We start from the raw sequence: 17,369 nt of genomic DNA on the forward strand, positions 1-17,369 counted from the left end.
TCAAGTGCGCGGAGGGGCGCGGGTGCCCAGGCGGCGCCGGCGGGCTCGGCGCGGTCGCTCGAGGGTCCAGCGCGGAGAGCCGGGCTCCCCGGCCGGGCGCGTCCAGGCACCCCGGCTCCAGTCGGAGCGAGCGCGTGCGGGCGCGGCCCGGGGCGGGGCCGGCACGGAGGAGGCGCCCGGACCATGGTCACCCTCGGCTGAGTTTCCGGCGGCGACTTTGATTATTGGCAAATAATCACCATAACAATACCGAACCCTGGGGCTTGCGGCCGCCGCGCTCGGCTCCGCGAGCCCGCCCCCGGCCGCGTCGCCCACCGCCCGGCCCTGCTCGCCAGCCCCAAACAAGCCGATGGAAAAATCCAAAAATTTCCGCATCGACGCGCTGCTGGCCGTGGACCCCCCGCGAGCGGCCTCGGCGCAGACCGCGCCGCTGGCCCTGGTCACGTCGCTCGCGGCCGCCGCGTCTGGCCCCGCGGGCGGCGGCGGCGGCGGCGGCGGCGGGGCGAGCGGCGGGGCGAGCGGCGGGGCGAGCGGCAGCTGCAGCCCCGAGTCCTCGGAGCCGCCCGCGGCGCCCGCCGACCGTCTGCACACCGAGAGCCCCTCGCCTCCGCGCCTGCTGGCCGCGCACTGCGCGCTCCTACCCAAACCCGGCTTCCTGGGCGCGGGCGGCGCGGGCGGCGGCGCAGGGGGCGCGGGCGGCGGACCCGGGGGCCCCCACCACCACGCGCACCCCGGCGCCGCCGCCGCCGCCGCCGCCGCCGCCGCTGCCGCGGGGGGCCTGGCGCTGGGGCTGCACCCCGGGGGCGCGCAGGGCGGCGCGGGCCTCCCCGCGCAGGCGGCGCTCTACGGCCACCCGGTGTACGGCTACTCGGCGGCGGCGGCGGCGGCCGCGCTGGCTGGCCAGCACCCTGCGCTCTCCTACTCCTACCCGCAGGTGCAGGGCGCCCACCCCGCGCACCCCGCCGACCCCATCAAGCTGGGCGCCGGCACCTTCCAGCTGGACCAGTGGCTGCGTGCGTCCACCGCAGGCATGATCCTGCCCAAGATGCCCGACTTTAACTGTGAGTACCGCGCAGCGCCCGGGCCTGGGGAGGGAGGAAAAGAAGGAAGACATCGGTGGTGGTGGTGGGGGGGGGGGTTTGCCGAGCCACGGTTTTCCCGCGCGTCCTCCTCCACGGGCAGCACCCCTCCTTGCTCCCGGCTCGCTCGGAGAGCGCGGTGGAGGCGCCGCCGGGGGCGCGGAGACTCGCGTGGACTGCACGCCGTGGGGTCGGCGACGAATTATTAAAATGGCCACGCGCGGGCCTGCTTTCTCTTCCTCTCCTAACGGGAAGGGGCAGCTGGAGGTGTGAGACTAAAATCTAATGATTAACCGGCAGGCTAGAGGAGAAGGAAGTGGTGGGGGAAGGCGAGCCAAAGAGCGCCCAAGTTCGGCTGCCTGGGCATCGAGGCCAGGGAAACCAGGAGCTTATATCTCCAGGGAAGCGGACCTGACTTAGTACCGCATTCTGGGTTCTGGAAGACCCCCCAGCCCCTCCCAGGAGGAGAAATTAGGGAGCAGAGAACAAGAAATGGGCTCTAAGAGGCCAGCGCCGCAAAGCCAGGTCCCTGGCTTGGCTCTGGCCCTTCCGGGGTTTCTGCCCGCCTCAGTGAGGGTGCCTGGTCCGCCTTGTGATGCCCAGGAGGCAGATGGCCGAACCTGCACAGAGCGGCCGTGCGCTGCTGCAGAATGGGACATGTGCCACTTTCACCAACCCCATCCTAGGGACCATGTGCCTGCCCGGAATTGGAAGCACCCAACAGAGAGTGAGCCTCTCCCCAAGATTGGAGCAGGGGAGAGCTGACCAACCCCAACCTGAGAGCTGCTGGGTGGTGGGCAGCATGCTTGCCAGGCCCGTGTACACCTACAGGAGGCCTGAGCCCACTCGCCTCACCTGGCCCGTTGGGCGGGCACATGGGGTTGACTCTGGGGAATCGGGATCTCCCCTCTAGTCGCCCCACCCGGGCTCCACTCAGAGGCTGATGCATGAGACTTTATGCTTTCAGCTGCAGAACACCCAAACAAAGAGACCCCATTGTTTCCTTCTGAGTGGATGTCTTTAGACTGGGGAGATGCAGGCATAGGAGGGGAAGAAGCAAAAAAGAAAACAAAAATAAATACTTGGCAGAATTAAGAGTCCTCTGCTAGAAGCTAGGGTTGTGACTAAACAGAGAAAAGCTAGGGCCCTGAGAGCTGGAGAAGTCACAGCCTGGTGAGAAAATCCCAGCCTGTGCACTGTTTGCCCCTAGCCACCCCTGGCTTTCTCCAGCTCAGCTCCCAAAAGACCCTCACGGCCACCCAGCCCTTCCAGGTGGACGTCAACTCCTCCTGATCCCTAGCAGCAAAAGCTGGAACCTCCCTTTCAGTTTGGGGGCAGCAACTTCAGACATATCTGAACCTGCTGATCCCGGGTCAACCAAACTCAGAGCACTCTTCCTGGGCCTGGCTGTGGAGCCCAGCAAACAAACCCTTTCTGATGGAAAGCCACCCCACGGATTTTCCCTTATGAACTGCATTTCCCAGAGGCTGGGATGCTTAGTCTCCCACTGAGGGGGTTAGTGGTCTCCACACAGGCCTCCCCTGGCCACCAGGGTGCTTTCTTGGGCCTGCGTGGAGCTCAAGGTCGCCCAGGAAATTGGTGAAAGTGGCGTTTCTTTTGCCCGTCCCTGATTCCTAATCTTGACCTAGAGGTAGCAGAATTAAAACCCAGCCAGCTTTAAGTTTAGAAAAGGGATCTGAACGCCAAATCCTAAAGGGCAATAATAAACAAGCCAGGATGCCAGAATGTGTTCTGAGAGTCCCTCCTCTGGCCGCTGGAAAACCTGTTTGGTTTCCTTTAATTGGTTGTCTCTGCTGCTGGATGGCATTTCCCAAATGGTCCCTTTGGAGCCAATGTTTTAATTAAAGTTCTAATGTATTGTCAAGTTGGGAATTGGGGCCTCATTTACCTAAAGCTGGGGGCGTGGGCCTTCCCGTAAAGCAAATTGCCTGCCCGGGGGGCCCGAGCTCTGCGGCTGTGCTGGCCTCTGTTCTTCCCTTTCGTTTATTGTCTAACACTTGTCAGGCTCCTGGGAAATTAAGGGAAGTCTCGTTTTGAGGTCATAAAATTCTCTGTGATGTAACCGTGTGAAATTATGTAGATGCAGCCAAGGGACCTCCTTGAACGTTCAGAAAGCCGGATCCCCCTTTGCCTTGGCCTTTAATTTGCGAAATGAGAACTGCCCTGGACCGTCTGCCAGATTCCCTGGGCTTTGCCCTCCTCGCTGGGGGGGGGGGGGCTGCCAAGAAGAATTTTCAGTGGGGGAGTGTGATGAGTTCACATGTACAGCCCAGAGAATGTGGTCATTCCCTTCCTTCGCTGTTTGCCTTTTCCGGACTTCTCCTCCTTTTGTACTTAAGGAGTTGATGGTGAGAATTCTGCCCCAGTTCCTTGCTGGCTGCAGGAAATGGGACTGGTAATTCCCGAGAGCTGTTTGACTGGAGGCTGAGTTGGGGGAGGCTCAGCGAGGGGCAGGTAGGAGCTCTGTGTCTCTGGCCTCAGCTTCCCGCTAGCTGGCAGCCTTCTCCTGGACGGCCCACCACCCGATGGACAGGGCTGCCCCAGAGAGAGGCTCTCTTTCATCAGAACACCCAGACCCTGAGTTAAAAAAAAAAAAAAAAAAAGTAGTCCCAAACCCAGATGGCTGCACCTGGCATCTGGCATCTGGGTCCTGGGCTCCAGGGTCCTCTCCCGTCACTGGGTCCCTGCTGGAGAGGGTGCCCACATCGAAGGCAGGGTTGGTGGGCCAGGTGGCAGCATTGTGGGAACCGCACTGGTGGCGCTGGATGGCAGTGAAGGGTTGGGACACTGCATCAGGCCATGGGCCTCACGTCGTCATTTTCTCTCTCTCCTCAGCCCAGGCGCAGTCCAACCTCCTGGGGAAGTGCCGCCGGCCTCGCACTGCCTTCACCAGCCAGCAGCTGCTCGAGCTGGAGCACCAGTTCAAGCTGAACAAGTACCTGTCTCGGCCCAAGCGCTTCGAGGTGGCCACCTCGCTGATGCTCACGGAGACCCAGGTACACCATCCCGCTTCATCTGCAGCGTCTGGACACTTGCTGGCCTCCTAGGGCCTGCTCTGCTCCCTCTGCACTCGCCCTCTGCCGCTGCCCCCGCCCCCCCAGCACCTGGGAAGAGCCCTTTAGACCTCAGCGGAGGATTCATTTGCCGGGACCTGGGCCCACATACCAAGTCCCGAGGCCTGATTCAGAAATCTGCATTTTAAGGACACCTTCACCCACTCCCCCATTCTGAAGCCTCAGGCCACATGTTAGAAATTTTATTCCAGAAGGAGAGGGAAGAGAGGAGGGAACACCTTGAGATATGCAGACATCTCCGCTGGCTGCTCTGGCTCTTCCCAGGCAATGGGAGAGCACCTCCAGAGAAAGACATGAAGCCAGCAGCCCAGGTCTAGTCTGAGCTTCCCCGGAATCCCCCAGCCCCACTCCTGCGTGTGTTGATGCCTCAAGGTGGGGAGCTCCTTCTCCCTGGAGCTTCTGTGTCCCCTACTCTGAAGCCCACTCCTGGGCACAGAGGGAGGCCAGGCCCTGGGGAGGTGCAGGTGCAGGAGCCGGGGACCCCCTAGAGACAGCTGGTGGGGAAGGAGGTGGCCAGTGCCTCACAACCTCTTGTGATTTCAGGTGAAGATCTGGTTCCAGAACCGGCGGATGAAGTGGAAACGGAGCAAAAAGGCCAAGGAGCAGGCGGCGCAGGAGGCTGAGAAGCAGAAGGGTGGTGGGGGCGCGAGCAAAGGTGGCAGTGCAGAGGACAAGGGAGAGGACGAGCTGCTGGGGCCACCAGCAGTCGGGGACAAAGGCAGCGGACGCCGCCTGCGGGACTTGAGGGACAGTGACCCAGAGGAGGATGAGGAGGACGAGGACGAGGACCACTTCTCCTACAGCAACGGTGCCAGCACACACGCTGTATCCTCTGACTGCTCTTCCGAAGCCGACTCGCCACCTCCACGGCCCGGGGGGGCCGGGCATCAGCCCCCACCCCAGTAGGGGCCCTTTTAGTTCCAGGCAGCCGCCTGGCCAGCCTCGCAGGTGGGCTGCCCATTCGGGCTGCTTTTCCAGGGACAGACAGGGAGGCCCAGCGGGTTCGAACTTGAACTCCTGTTCTTTTAAACCTAATTTTGGTTAGTGTTGGGGGGTGGTGTCCATGAGAGCAGACCACTACCAGGGGAGGCTCCCACTCCCCTCTTCCTGAATGGAGAAGGCTGGAACCTACAGTGTTGGACGACCTGGAAGACTTGAAACCTTCTCCAGAATCGCCATTCTGCTGAGTATTGAAAAAGGGAACATGTTTTGTGCTTACCTATCTTAGGGGAAACTTGATGTCATGAGCATTCAAACTGCTGGAAATCTCAAAACTGTACTGTCTTTATTTTTGTATATTGTATTTATATATATATATAAAGAAGCATCTACTTATGCATGCTAAATTATTATTTAGCTTTTCCCATCGCCCACGATGGAATGTAAAATAAATTGGTTTTTTACTGGATGAGAGTGCAAATCTTTGCAGAGTGAGTTATGAAGGTGCACTTTACTTTTTTTGTTGTTGAAATGATGGGGGTTGTATTCTGCAATTGACAGAATCCAAACAGGTGTGGGGAACACCTCCTCTTCTGGGCTGTGACCCGGTCTGGGAACTCCCTTCTCACTACAGGGGAGTCGCACGTGTGAAATGCTGGTGAAAACACCTGAGACCTGTTGTATGTGCCTCCAAATGTGTGAATCTCAGGAGAGTAACTTTGGATCTCGAGTATTTATTTTTTCATTTCGTTGAGGATCTTGCTTCACTGGCGGTCCAGGAGTGGAAACACACTATTTGAATGTTTCAGAAAATAAGCTTTAGAACGACTGGGTGATTTTCCTGCCCTCTGGGGTCCGGGCGGCCCCAGCTCTCCCCTTTGCCTCGAGTAACCCCCCAGCTTCTCCCCAGCCCTCTCTCCCGCAGGACCTCTCTAGCTCCGGCCAGACACCGGTTCCCTGGATCTGTGCACACGTCCGCGAGGACGGCGGCGGCGGCGGAGGGATGGCTTCCCGCTGGGGCTGCAGTGCTCTGGGTTCGGAAAGCCTGCCGCCGCGGGCCATCAATCACCCGGCCCCGCCGCCCTGCAGGTGCCGCACACATGCCCGCTCCACCGGCGCGCCCGCCCCTGCCCCTCGCGGGCCGGGAGGAGATCAGCGGCCTTGGCACGCAGTTTCTCGCTCCTTCCCTCGCCCTCCTCCTCGGCGCTGCGGTTTCTCACTTTCCCTCCCCAGCCCCTGGGCGCGGAGGAGGGGGGGAGGGGAGCGCCCCTTCCCCGCTCCCCTCCCCCCTCCCGGCTGATGAATGAGTTCAGAGGGCCTGGCGTTTCATTTGGGTGATTACCGCGGACCAGCGGGGCCACTCCTCTACCTCAGGGCTGGGGTCAGATTAATATCCTCTCTGGCAGCTCATTATCACCCCGGGGTTCGTTCCATAAAGTGCAGCGTGGGTCGAGGCCGGGCGCGCGCTGCCGGAGGCCCGCGGGGGCAGCTGGTGGGGGGTGCTGGGCCACCTCCAGGTCCAGAGGTGCTCTGGGGGGCCGGAGACTGGGCAAGCCAGAAGGCCCCGAGGGGAGGGGGTGGGGAGGGAGAGAGGGGAAAGGCGGGTGCCTTTAGGGGTTAGGAAAAACCAAACCAAACCAGATCTCTGGAGTCTGCGTCTCCGGCGCTTTAACGTCCAACACGCTGGTGCAGCGCAGCCTGAGGCCATCTCTTCCTCGGCTGCCTTCCCCCGGGGCGGCCCCCAGCTCGGCGGGCTCGGTCAGCGGCCCCCCCCACGCCAACGCAGGGCCGGCGGCGGGGCCTGGGAGTCGGGGTGCCTCCCGCCAAGGGATCCCCAGCCTCGGGAGCGCCCCCGGCCGGGAGCCCAGGGCGCCGTTGGCGCGGGGACTTGGCGGCGGGGAGCCGGGCCGCCCGCGGCCCCAGCGTCTGCAGCCAGCTGCCTCATCGCGGCGGAATTTATCTCGCTAATAAATTTAATGATCAATTCGTTCTTGTCACAGGAGCTCTTCCCCAAATCAATTATAGCAAATTTAAATATAATCACTGGCTCATCCTCACCCACTCCGGGCACGGCGAACAATTCATTCCGCCTAATGAACGGCCGCCAGGCCCTGCCCCGCCCGCCTTGCGGGGCGCGCCCCCAACCCCGCTGACAGCGCGAGGGGCGGGGGAAGCACTGCAGCTCCCCCTTCTCCAGGACCCTGATTCCAAGGCCTGGAGGCAGGTCCTCGCACCCCGAACCGCGGGGAGACGAAGGCATGGTCTTCAGACAGGCCCTGGCTCTCCTGGGCTATCGCGGGGGCCTTTCCGTTTTCCATCCCGTTTTCCACTGGAGCGAGGTGCGCCCCGAAGATCCTGCAGGCTCCCACCCAACGGGGCCGGCTGCTCTGAGAACCCCAGCCTGACCCCCTGCCTACCCAGGGCCGGAGTCTGAGCATGCTTTCTCTACCGCGGATGGGAGATTCAACTTCGTTCTCACAAAAGGTGCACCTGCCCTGGAGAGTGTCTCCAGCACGAACAAAAGGATGTGGATAAAGCCCTTTCTGTGACAAAGAATCCAATCTACGTGTATCTTCCTGGTGCCAGCCCACGGGTCTCTTGTCCAGTCCAGGCAGAGCTGTGGCCCAGGGTCCCTGGCCCCCACAGCTTTAACAGGCAGAGTGGGAGAGGTGCAGACACGACTAGAACCTAGAAGTGGATCTGTTGGTTCTGAGCTGGGCCTTCCACAATCTGGCTGAAGAGAGAAGTCAGCAGGCCAAGATCAGCTTAAAACACTTTCTAGGACACCAACAGCACAGACCACAAAAGCAAAAATTGGCAAATGGGATTCCATCAAACTTTAAAACTTTTGCACGGCAAAGGAATCATCAACAATGAAAGGCATCTGAGACTGGGAGAAGATGTTTGTAAATCATACGTCTGGTGAAGGGTAAATATTCCAAAATGTAAAGAACTCATACAACTCAACAACAAAAACATGAATCCTATTTAAAAACAGGCAAAGGGCTTGAATAGAGATTTCTCTGAAGTAGACACACAAATGGTCCAGAAGCACATGAAAAGATGCGCAATGTCACTCCTGATTAGAGAAATGCAGATTGAAACCACACTGACCTCAGTGGTTTAGCACCGCCTTCAGCACAGGGTGTGATCCTGGAGATCTAGGATCGAGTCCCACATCAGGCTCCCTTGCATGGAGCCTGCTTCTCCCTCTGCCTGTGTCTCTCTGTGTCTCTCATGAATAAATAAAATCTTAAAAAAGGGATCCCTGGGTGGTGCAGCGGTTTGGCGCCTGCCTTTGGCCCAGGGCGCGATCCTGGAGACCGGGGATCGAATCCCACGTCGGGCTCCCGGTGCATGGAGCCTGCTTCTCCCTCTGCCTCTGTCTCTGCCTCTCTCTCTCTCTCTGTGACTATCATAAATAAATAAAAATTTAAAAAAAATCTTAAAAAAAAGAAACCACACTGACATAACACCCCACATCCATTAGGATGACTGTTCTAAAATCAAAACCAGAGCATTACAAGTGTTGGCGAGGATATGGAGAAATGGGAACCTTTGTGTACTGCTGGTAAGAACGTAAACTAGTTCGGCCACTCTAGAAAGCTGGGTGGAGCTTCCTGGAACAAAGAAAACCAAAACAAATAACAAAACAAAAAACCTAGAGTTACCACATGACCCAGCAATCCTACTGCTAGCTGTATTAAATACAAGAGAATTGAAAACAGAATCTGGAAGAGGTGTTTGCACACCCATGCTCACAGCAGCAGTATTCGCAATAACCAAGAGGTTGAAGTGACTTAAGTGTCTGTGCACAGATGAGGAGACAAAGAAAATGGAATAGTATTCAGCCTTTGAAGAGAAGTAAAGCCTGCTACCTGCCACCCCATGGATGAACCTTGAGGACGTTCTGCTGCCAGAAGCAAGTGCCAGTCAAAGACAAATACTGTCAAAGACAAATACTGCATAACCCTCCTTGTAAGCAGAATCTAAATCAAACTCTTAAGACACAGAAAGTAGAAGGGTGGTTTTCAGGGCCTGGGAGGAAGGGGGAAAGGTGACTGTCGAGGGGCACAGAGTTTTAGTTTGGGAGATGAAAAGATTCTAGAGATCTTTTGTCCAACCAGTTTACAATACTGCCCTAACACTTAACGCTGCTTAAAACAAAGACCGGTCCTCCTTCCTTTCTCTCTTCCCACCACCCCCCCCCCCCCCGCCTCCCTCCCTCCCTTAAAGATGGGGGCAGACCCAGCAGAGGAAAGGAGCCCCGGACAGGAGCAGGAGGACATCTGGGCGCGGGGGGGGGGGGGGGGGGGGGGGGGGGCGGGGTCCCAGGCCCCGGAACTCCAGGCAGGTGCAGGTTTGCGGGTTTAACTCAGCCCTGCGGCCCGCCCCCCGGGCCCCTCACCAGCCCAGGCTGGAGGGTAGGCCGAACCCCCATCCTTGGCCAGGTCCCCGGGCCGGGCGGAGACTGCGCGCCGGGGGCGGGAGGGTTGGCCGGCGGCGCGCCGTGGGGGTGGGACCGCTGGGGGGGCAGGGCCTGCAGGGAGGGGCCAGCGCAGGGCGTGGGCGATGTGGGGGCGTGCCCCCCGCAAAAGTGCGCGGCCCTCCGTCTCGTATCAAAGTCCTGCGGCCCATTGTGTCTTCCTCAATAAAACTAATCCCTTCGGAGGTGTGACCTCCACCAAGAATGCTGCACTGTTCCGGACTACAAGGGCAAATATGTTTTTCAGATTTGGTTTTTATGGTCGGATTAAAGTTTATTTTCCATAATAGGGCACCTAATAAAACTCATAAAGCCGGGTCGGGCCTCCAGCTGGTGGCCTCGTTTAACACTTTCACTTCGTAAATCACCTTGCGACGCGCCAGGTGTGTCCCCAACTGGACGCCGACAGAAACCTCCTCCCCCTCCGCCAGGTCCAGCGAGCGGGCCTGCTCCCTCCACCCCCGCGAGGCCCGCCCCCGGCCCCGCGCCGACCCCGCGCACCTGCCGCCCCCAGGTGTGCACACGGTGCCGGAAAATGTGCGGCTCGTCCGGTCCATTGTCCACCGCGCTCCGGCAGGACAAAGGGGGGCCCCTCCGCTAGCGGCCTGGCCAGGGGGGCGGCGGCGCGGTTTACCCAGCTGGGGGGAGGAACAAAGGCCCGCCGCCTTATCTCGGCGGGGCGCGGGGTCAGGCCGGGGGCGCGGGGGGGGGGGGCGGGAGGGCCGACCGGTCCTGCGGGGCGCCCCCTGCGCTGTGCCAGGGGCGCTGACCGGGCTCCGCTGCCCGCGCGCCCGGACCTCGCCGGGCCGTGAAGGGGGCGCCTGCGACGCTCCCCCGGGGTATCGGGATGCCGGGGTGCCCGGCAGAGGCGGGGGAGCAGGGATCGGCCTTCGGTTATGGTTCCAAGGTCACCCGTTGTCGCTGGAACGCCTCCGCTTTTCCTGTCGGTTACTATTCCCGTCCACCTTCCCTCTTAATATCCTTTCTAACAAGCCTAAAATTTCTTGTTCTGTCGTGAAGGTCCGGAAAGAGAAGCAGGGCATCTGCGAGTGGGGTCAGTGCGGCCCTGTCCCTGTCCCTGTCCCCCGGGGCCTGAGTCTGGGGTAGGGGGGCGCGTCCCTCTGGAGGCTCCTCCCCCCCAAGCAGAGGCCCACGCCGGGTGGGTCGGAAGGGGTGGCTCTGGGGGTTACAGCAGAGAGGCCAAGGCCCTGACAGGAAGCTTGCAGTTTATTTCGTAAAATAGGTACATCTGTAAAGGAAATGCAAATTGTTTTTTTTTCCTGGGCCTGCAGCATATCCCTCGCACCTCTCACCACCCTGGCGGATTAATCCTGGTGATGACATGTTCTCCAGGGGGTGTCATTAGATTCCCATATGCCCTCGGATTAGGTGCCCCCGGGGACACTGCAGTCTTTTTGACCAGAGAAGAGATAGTAACAGTTAACCCAGGCAGTCATTGATTCAACCAGACTTTCAGAAGGATACCTGCTACACTTCACACCCTGTTCCAAGCGCTGGTGAACCAGGCAGCCCCAAATCTCCATCCTCTTGGTGTTACATTGTAGAGAAAAGAGAAGATAAACCATAAATTATATAACGTGAAAGGTGCATGAATACACAAGGTTATGTCCAACGTTGTAAATCATTGTAAAGTAAGGCCAAGGCAGGTCTAGAGTGTCAGCATAGTCCGCTGGGCCACAGCGGCCACCTGGAACCTGACCTGCAACGTGGGAGGTGGTTAGCTGCGTGAGGAAGCTGGTGGTAGCTCCGCAGCCTCCTTTTGGCTGTCTGAGGTGGGAGGCGGCAGAGGCCTCTAGGAATGTGCAGGACGCCGCTCCTGTGCCCAGACCACCACTTGCTCCCTTCCAGCCTTCTGCTGCCGTGAATATTTCAGGGCACAGAACAGAGAGTTTATGGATAGGGCAAGCAGGAGTTTTGAGAAATAGATTACATGTGTGATTTCTTTCTCTTCTTTTATTGAGATCTAATTGACATATAACACTGTATTAGTTCTAGGTGCATGATTTCTTTTTTTTTTAAGATTTGTTTATTTTAGAGAGGGGGATGGGCAGGAGGAGAGGGAGAGAGAATCTGAAGCAGGCTCCCCGCTGAGCATGGAGCCTGATGTGGGGCTCCATCTTACGACCCTGACATCATGACTTGAGCCAAAACCAAGTTGGCTGCTCAACAGACTGAGCCACCCAAGCACCCCACGTGCATCATTTTGTAATGTTAATAGTTAATTCACACATTTAACACCACTCTAGAAAATAAAAACCAAAATCTTCATGTGAAAGATTCATGGCCAATTTCAGAGACTTGGGCAGATCTCTGGAAGAGGGAGCTTAGGACCAGTGACCTGATGCCAGGCACAGCCTCAGGTGCCACTGAGAGCAGGGCACGGACCATGGCCCCTTGCTGCACATTCAGTGACCGCCGATACCCTGCGCCCCTGCCTGGCACCTGAGCAGCACCCTCTTTGCACGGTGTGTCTGTGTCCACACGTCTGCATGGCTGTCCTTCCTGTTGACACACATCACCTCGCTCTCCTTACTCCTATCCATTCCCCCAGATGGGAGGCAAGCCATCCCCCCCAGATGAAGTCACTGTGCCCAGAGCAAAGGGCCGTGGGGAAGGAAGGGCCCCAGAGCCCCAGCACCTGGGCCTGTGTCCTGCCTCACCTAGAGCATGGCTGGTGGGTCCCTGGTGCCCTGTGCCCAGGCAGCCTCATCTGTACTATAAGGACCCTGCCCGTCTCGCAGAGTGACATGAGGGTTGGACACAACCACATACAGGCTCCCAGGACAGTTCACCCACAGAAGGCCCACCCCCACTCCCGCCCTGTGTATTCCTCTTCAACCCGAGGCCTCCAGACCCATGCAGCCTCACAGTCAGTATCACGAGCTCTCCTGAGACAGGTATGGCTCTGGCTAGTCTGGGTAAGAGGCGAGGAGGTGTATGTGGTGGGGAGGCAGTCTTTGTAGACAGAGGGGGGTGCAGAGCTGGGGCAAAAGCCTGGCTCCAGCACAAAGCCACGTGGCCTTGGGCAAGTGACCACACTTCTCTGAGCCCCGAGTCTCCTCTGTCATGTCAGGCTGGGAGTAGCAGTGGCTGGCTCCCAGCAGGGCTGAAAGAGTTGCATGAGGGCAGGAAGAAGGCAGGGCTGGTCACAGAGGAAGTAACTCCCACCCCCCCTAGCCTTAGGGTCTCCCCGCCCCCTTCCTGCCCTCCTGGGCCTGCCTGGCAGGTGTGTCCACGCCTCTGCCCACAAGCCCTGACTCTGGGCCCATCAGCACAGAGACGGAGGAGGGGTTGCTGTCAGCAGCCAGGGGTCAGCCTCCTGGTTCAGGCCCAGGGCCCTGGGGGGTCCTCTCCATCTTTGCCGTACCTGGGAGCACGATCCGGTCTGACTGACAGGATATTTGAAATGTGAGGAGGCCAGAGCCTTGAAAACTGCACCCCAGCTGCATGTGAGGCTGGCTGGTAGGTGCTGGTCCACATGGGCCCCAGGCACGAGTCCTACCAGCTGAGCAGCAGGCAAGGCCATGTGTCTGAGGTGGCTTCTTGCACAAGAGCATGCTACATGGCCACACCATCTTTTCAAGCCACACCCATGCAAGTATGGCAGTGTGCCCCCGACCACCGATTGCTACCTGGACCTCTGGTGGACCCCAGACGCTGTGCCAGGTGCTGGACAGGAGGCAGGAGACAGCAGAGCCACGTGGTCTACACTGTGGGCCTCAGGGCCAAGCCGATGGTTCGGTGGCCGGAGTGGGCAGCACTCTGGAGACTTCTCTACAAGGCTCCCGTCCCGACGACGACCACAGGGTCTTAATCGTTACTGAGTGTGGCCTTGCCCTCGGGAGTCTGCTGGCTGCTTCCTCGCAGGGCCCGTACCAGCCATTGCCTCAGTCAGGATTGGGGGTGCTGGAGCGACAGCAGAGCTGATGGCGGTGGGTCACACGACAGGAGTTTATTTCCATCTCCTGGCACCGAGGCTGCCCAGGCGGGGCTGGGCCCACGGTCTCCAGGGCCCAGGCCTCTTACCCCACGGCTCATGCTAATTACGTGGCTTTTCCTCCACATTCAGGATGGCTCCGGGGTTCCACATATGGGCCCACAGGGCGAAGGACACAGGCCAAGGCATGCAGAACCTTGCGGGGAGTTCAGAAGCGGCATTTTCTCTCCGACTGGCTAAGCGCTCTCCCCACGGCCACCGGCGGTCTCATCAAGAACTGGGAAATAAGGACTTGTGGTTGGCTGCAGGCCTGGATGAAGACTGGATATTGGGGAACAGCTAACAAACTGCCACAGGTGTCCGTGCGTGTGGGGGTTCTCTAGTTCTGTTGTGGAGAAACACACATAATAGCCATTTGCGAGTGTACAACTCGATGGCAGCAGATCTACTCACAACGTCGTGTGCCTGCCAGCCCTGTCTACACAGTCTCTCATCATCCCCAACAGAACCTCTGTCCCATTAAACGAGAACCCTCCCTCGGCCTCTGGGTGCCTACTCTGCCTCTAAGAATCTGCTCCTTTGGGGGGGGGGGCGCGGCCCGCCGGCCGGGTCGGCCACCTCACCTCCAGCAAAAAAAAAAAAAAAAAAGAATCTGCTCCTTTGGGGTACCTGGGTGGCTGGCTCAGTAAGTGAGCGTCTGCCTTTGGCTCAGGGCGTGATCTCGGAGTCCTGGGATGGAGCCTCACATGGGGCTCCCTGCAGACAGCCTGCTTCTCCCTCTGTGTCTGTCTCTCATGAATGAATAAATAAATTCTTAAAAAAAAAAAATCTGCTCCTTCAAGCTCTGTTCGGGTGCTTTCTAAACTCCCCCTAGTTCCCAGTGTAGAGGTGGATACAGGGAACGGAGCTACACCCCAGGGTGCCCATCCACCTTTCTTTTCTGTTACCAGCATTAGCTTTTCTAAATGGAGCCCAGATAAGCCAGTCCCCACTAGGAGGGCCCCAGAAGCCCAAGGGTTGGGGGGTCAGTGAAGAGGAGCCCCGGTTCACTGAGTCAGGGGGTACTGAAACCCTGTCATCCCTGGCCAAACATTTCACTCTGAAAAATAAAGCCAGGGTGTCAAAAAACACAACTGCTCTGCTAAATCTAAAACCAGAAATGTAGGCTGATGTGCTGGCGCTTAGAAATCCTTTCCTCGGGGCAGCCCCGGTGGCTCAGCGGTTTAGTGCCGCCTTTGGCCCAGGACCTGATCCTGGAGACCCGGGATCAAGTCCTGTATTGGGCTCCCTGCGTGGAGCCTGCTTCTCCTTCTGCCTGTCTCTCTCTCTCTCGAATAAATAAATAAAATCTTTAAAAAAAAAAAATCCTTTCCTCAGTTTCACAGGTAAAGAAAACACTGGAGATACTCCCTCGTGCACTCTTGGCAGCTTCCAAAATCCATTGAAGAATCCAGAGTTTTCCAAGCCACCAGGGGAGCCCACGACCTGCCCTGAAGCTCCCTGTAGGTTTACAGGTGAATGGGAGGGTCCCCGTGTCTCCCCCCAGAGGCCCTCACCTCCCCCACATCACGAGGCCTGGGAGGCCTTCTATCTTCAAAAAACAAAGTAATTCACTTTTAATGAGCGCTGGTGTTTTCTTTCCCAGTTCTATTTGAGCAGATAATGTGTCTGAGGCCTTCCCGACAGGGTTAAACCACCGTGACCTTCATAATCAGAGAAGAGAAATAAATTATATTTACTCATAAATGTTCCTCGGGCTCCAGTGCCAGCTGCCTCCTAATCACAGGCGGTGTGATACTATTTTGCTTTGACCAGCCTCACTCATAGGTGACAAAGCGCTTTATGATCCCGCCCGCAGGCGGGGAGCCCCGGGGCGCCCAGGCCTTTCCCATCTGGGGTCCAGGGCCCGGGAGGCTGGGGCAGCTGCTGGGCACCCCTGAGAGCCCCGCCCCCCACCCCGGGGCCCTGGGACACGAAGCCTTCTGACCGCCTCCTCGGGCCAGTGGGCGGCCTCGCTCCCGATGGCCCCCAGGCCCCTGATCCCCGTGGGGAGCGGTGAGATCACAGATTCCTGACCCGCCTCTAGAGATAGCTGCCAGCACACCTTTCCTCAGGCCTAGCTTCAGGCGCAGCAACGAGTGTCCCGGGGTTCCACGGCCCTGGAACTCCGGGTCTTTTATGGGCAGGTGGCCGCAGGCTGGAGCAGAGCAGGGCTCCCCCAGGCCCCAGAAGGCCAGTCTGGCTCTGGGGAGGAACCGCCTGGGGGGAGTCCCTCTGGAAAGCCATGGGTGGCCATGGGGCTCCTCCCTCCTCAGCTCCTACAGCAAGCGGCCCAGACCTGCGGTTCTGGAAAAGACCAGGCTTAGCCCAGACCTGCGGTTCTGGAAAAGACAGGGCTTGGCCCAGACCTGTGGTTCCAGAAAAGACGGGGCTCGGCCCAAACACTGTGCTTGGCTCAGGCCTGCGGTTCTGGAAAAGACAGGGCTTGGCCCAGACCTGCGGTTCCAGAAAAGACGGGGCTCGGCCCAGACCTGTGGTTCTGGAAAACACTGTGCTCGGCCTAGACCTGCGGTTTCGAAAAAGACCAGGCCCACTCAAATTCTTGCACAGAACACACGGCTGTGTCAATAAGACCGACGGTGCACACAAGATGGAATACTCACCTCCAGCTCCCTAAGCCAGTCCTGCATCTCAGGATTCTCCGTGTCACTGTTCTGCATGAATTTACAGGGTGTGGAAGCCGGGCCATGTCCCAGGACAGCGGGGCCGGGGCAGACCCGGGGCCTGCAGCCTTCCCCAGGCCCAGCTCCAACTGGGAGGCCTCCGAGGCCTAGTTTCAAGCTGCGGAGCTCACAGGTGCTGAAGTAGAAAAGCAGAGTCTGTCTGCCCTATTAGGTCTGATGTGGAAAGCAGAGGGCGCTTTAAAAATCTCATTGTCCATTTGAGTCAAATTGTGCAGGGGTGCTAATGAGGGCTATATGGATTTCACCTGCTGGTCTGGGGCCAGCTTGAAATGCACTTCCTTCACTAATCAAGAGTTTGAGGGTGAGGATAAAATAAATCTCAAATAAACACGTTGTATTTTTGATGAGTTAAAGAAGTGTGCTTTATGCCCTAAACACAGGAACTTGATTTTCTGCACAGCAAGCCCTGGAGAAGAACTTCCTAGGAAATCTGCCTTTGTCATGCAGTGCTTTTGCATCTTGTCCGATAATCATGCCGTCGGGCACATCTGCTCAGAGTCGACTCTTTCTAGGAAATCAGAGATTTGGCCACGCCTGGGCAAGTGAAGTAATAACCACACTAGAAATAACCCCAGCCCTTGGTCCTATGGGGGCGTGCGGGTGCCAGGTACTCCTGTAGCACCTTCTAGGAATGGGTGTGGCTTTCAAAACCTTGGTTTCATCTTGTCCTTTTTTGTAGGTCCTGCTTTGCTTTCCTTTAGGATCATTTTCCCGGAAACAGTAAAAATGTTCTGGATTATCCATCAGCTTTCAAGAAGTGTAAGGTAGGTACTGATACGGACCTTTGGGATGACACTTGAGGCAAACTGGGGACCGAGAAAGAAGAATGACTTTGGAGACCATCCTTGCACTTGGATGAGAAGTGACCAGGTTCTGCTCTTGGCCAACAGGCACCTGCTTGGTCTAGATAGGAACCTACCTGGAGACAGACCGTGCTGGGTCGTAAACTCACAGACCCCACCAGTTAGACGTGCCCTCATTCCTGCCAGTGTCAGCTTGTCAGCTAAACCCATAAGCACACTTTCTACCTCTTTGACCAAGTTATTGATTAAAACAGGCACAGGGGGC

At 58.1% G+C, this 17,369-nt stretch overlaps 1 protein-coding gene across 1 annotated transcript; it reads left to right on the forward strand.

The window, feature by feature from the left end:
- The first annotated feature begins 29 nt into the window (after nucleotides 1–29).
- Nucleotides 30–5,594, forward strand: MNX1 (motor neuron and pancreas homeobox 1). Its single transcript, XM_072776817.1, has 3 exons — nucleotides 30–1,061; nucleotides 3,936–4,096; nucleotides 4,718–5,594. The coding sequence occupies exons 1-3, from the start codon at nucleotides 350–352 to the stop codon at nucleotides 5,078–5,080; spliced, it is 1,236 nt and encodes a 411-aa protein (XP_072632918.1). The 5' UTR covers nucleotides 30–349; the 3' UTR covers nucleotides 5,081–5,594.
- The last annotated feature ends 11,775 nt before the right edge of the window (nucleotides 5,595–17,369 follow it).

Source organism: Canis lupus, chromosome 15 (assembly GCF_048164855.1).
Source record: "Canis lupus baileyi chromosome 15, mCanLup2.hap1, whole genome shotgun sequence".
NCBI lineage: Eukaryota > Metazoa > Chordata > Mammalia > Carnivora > Canidae > Canis > Canis lupus.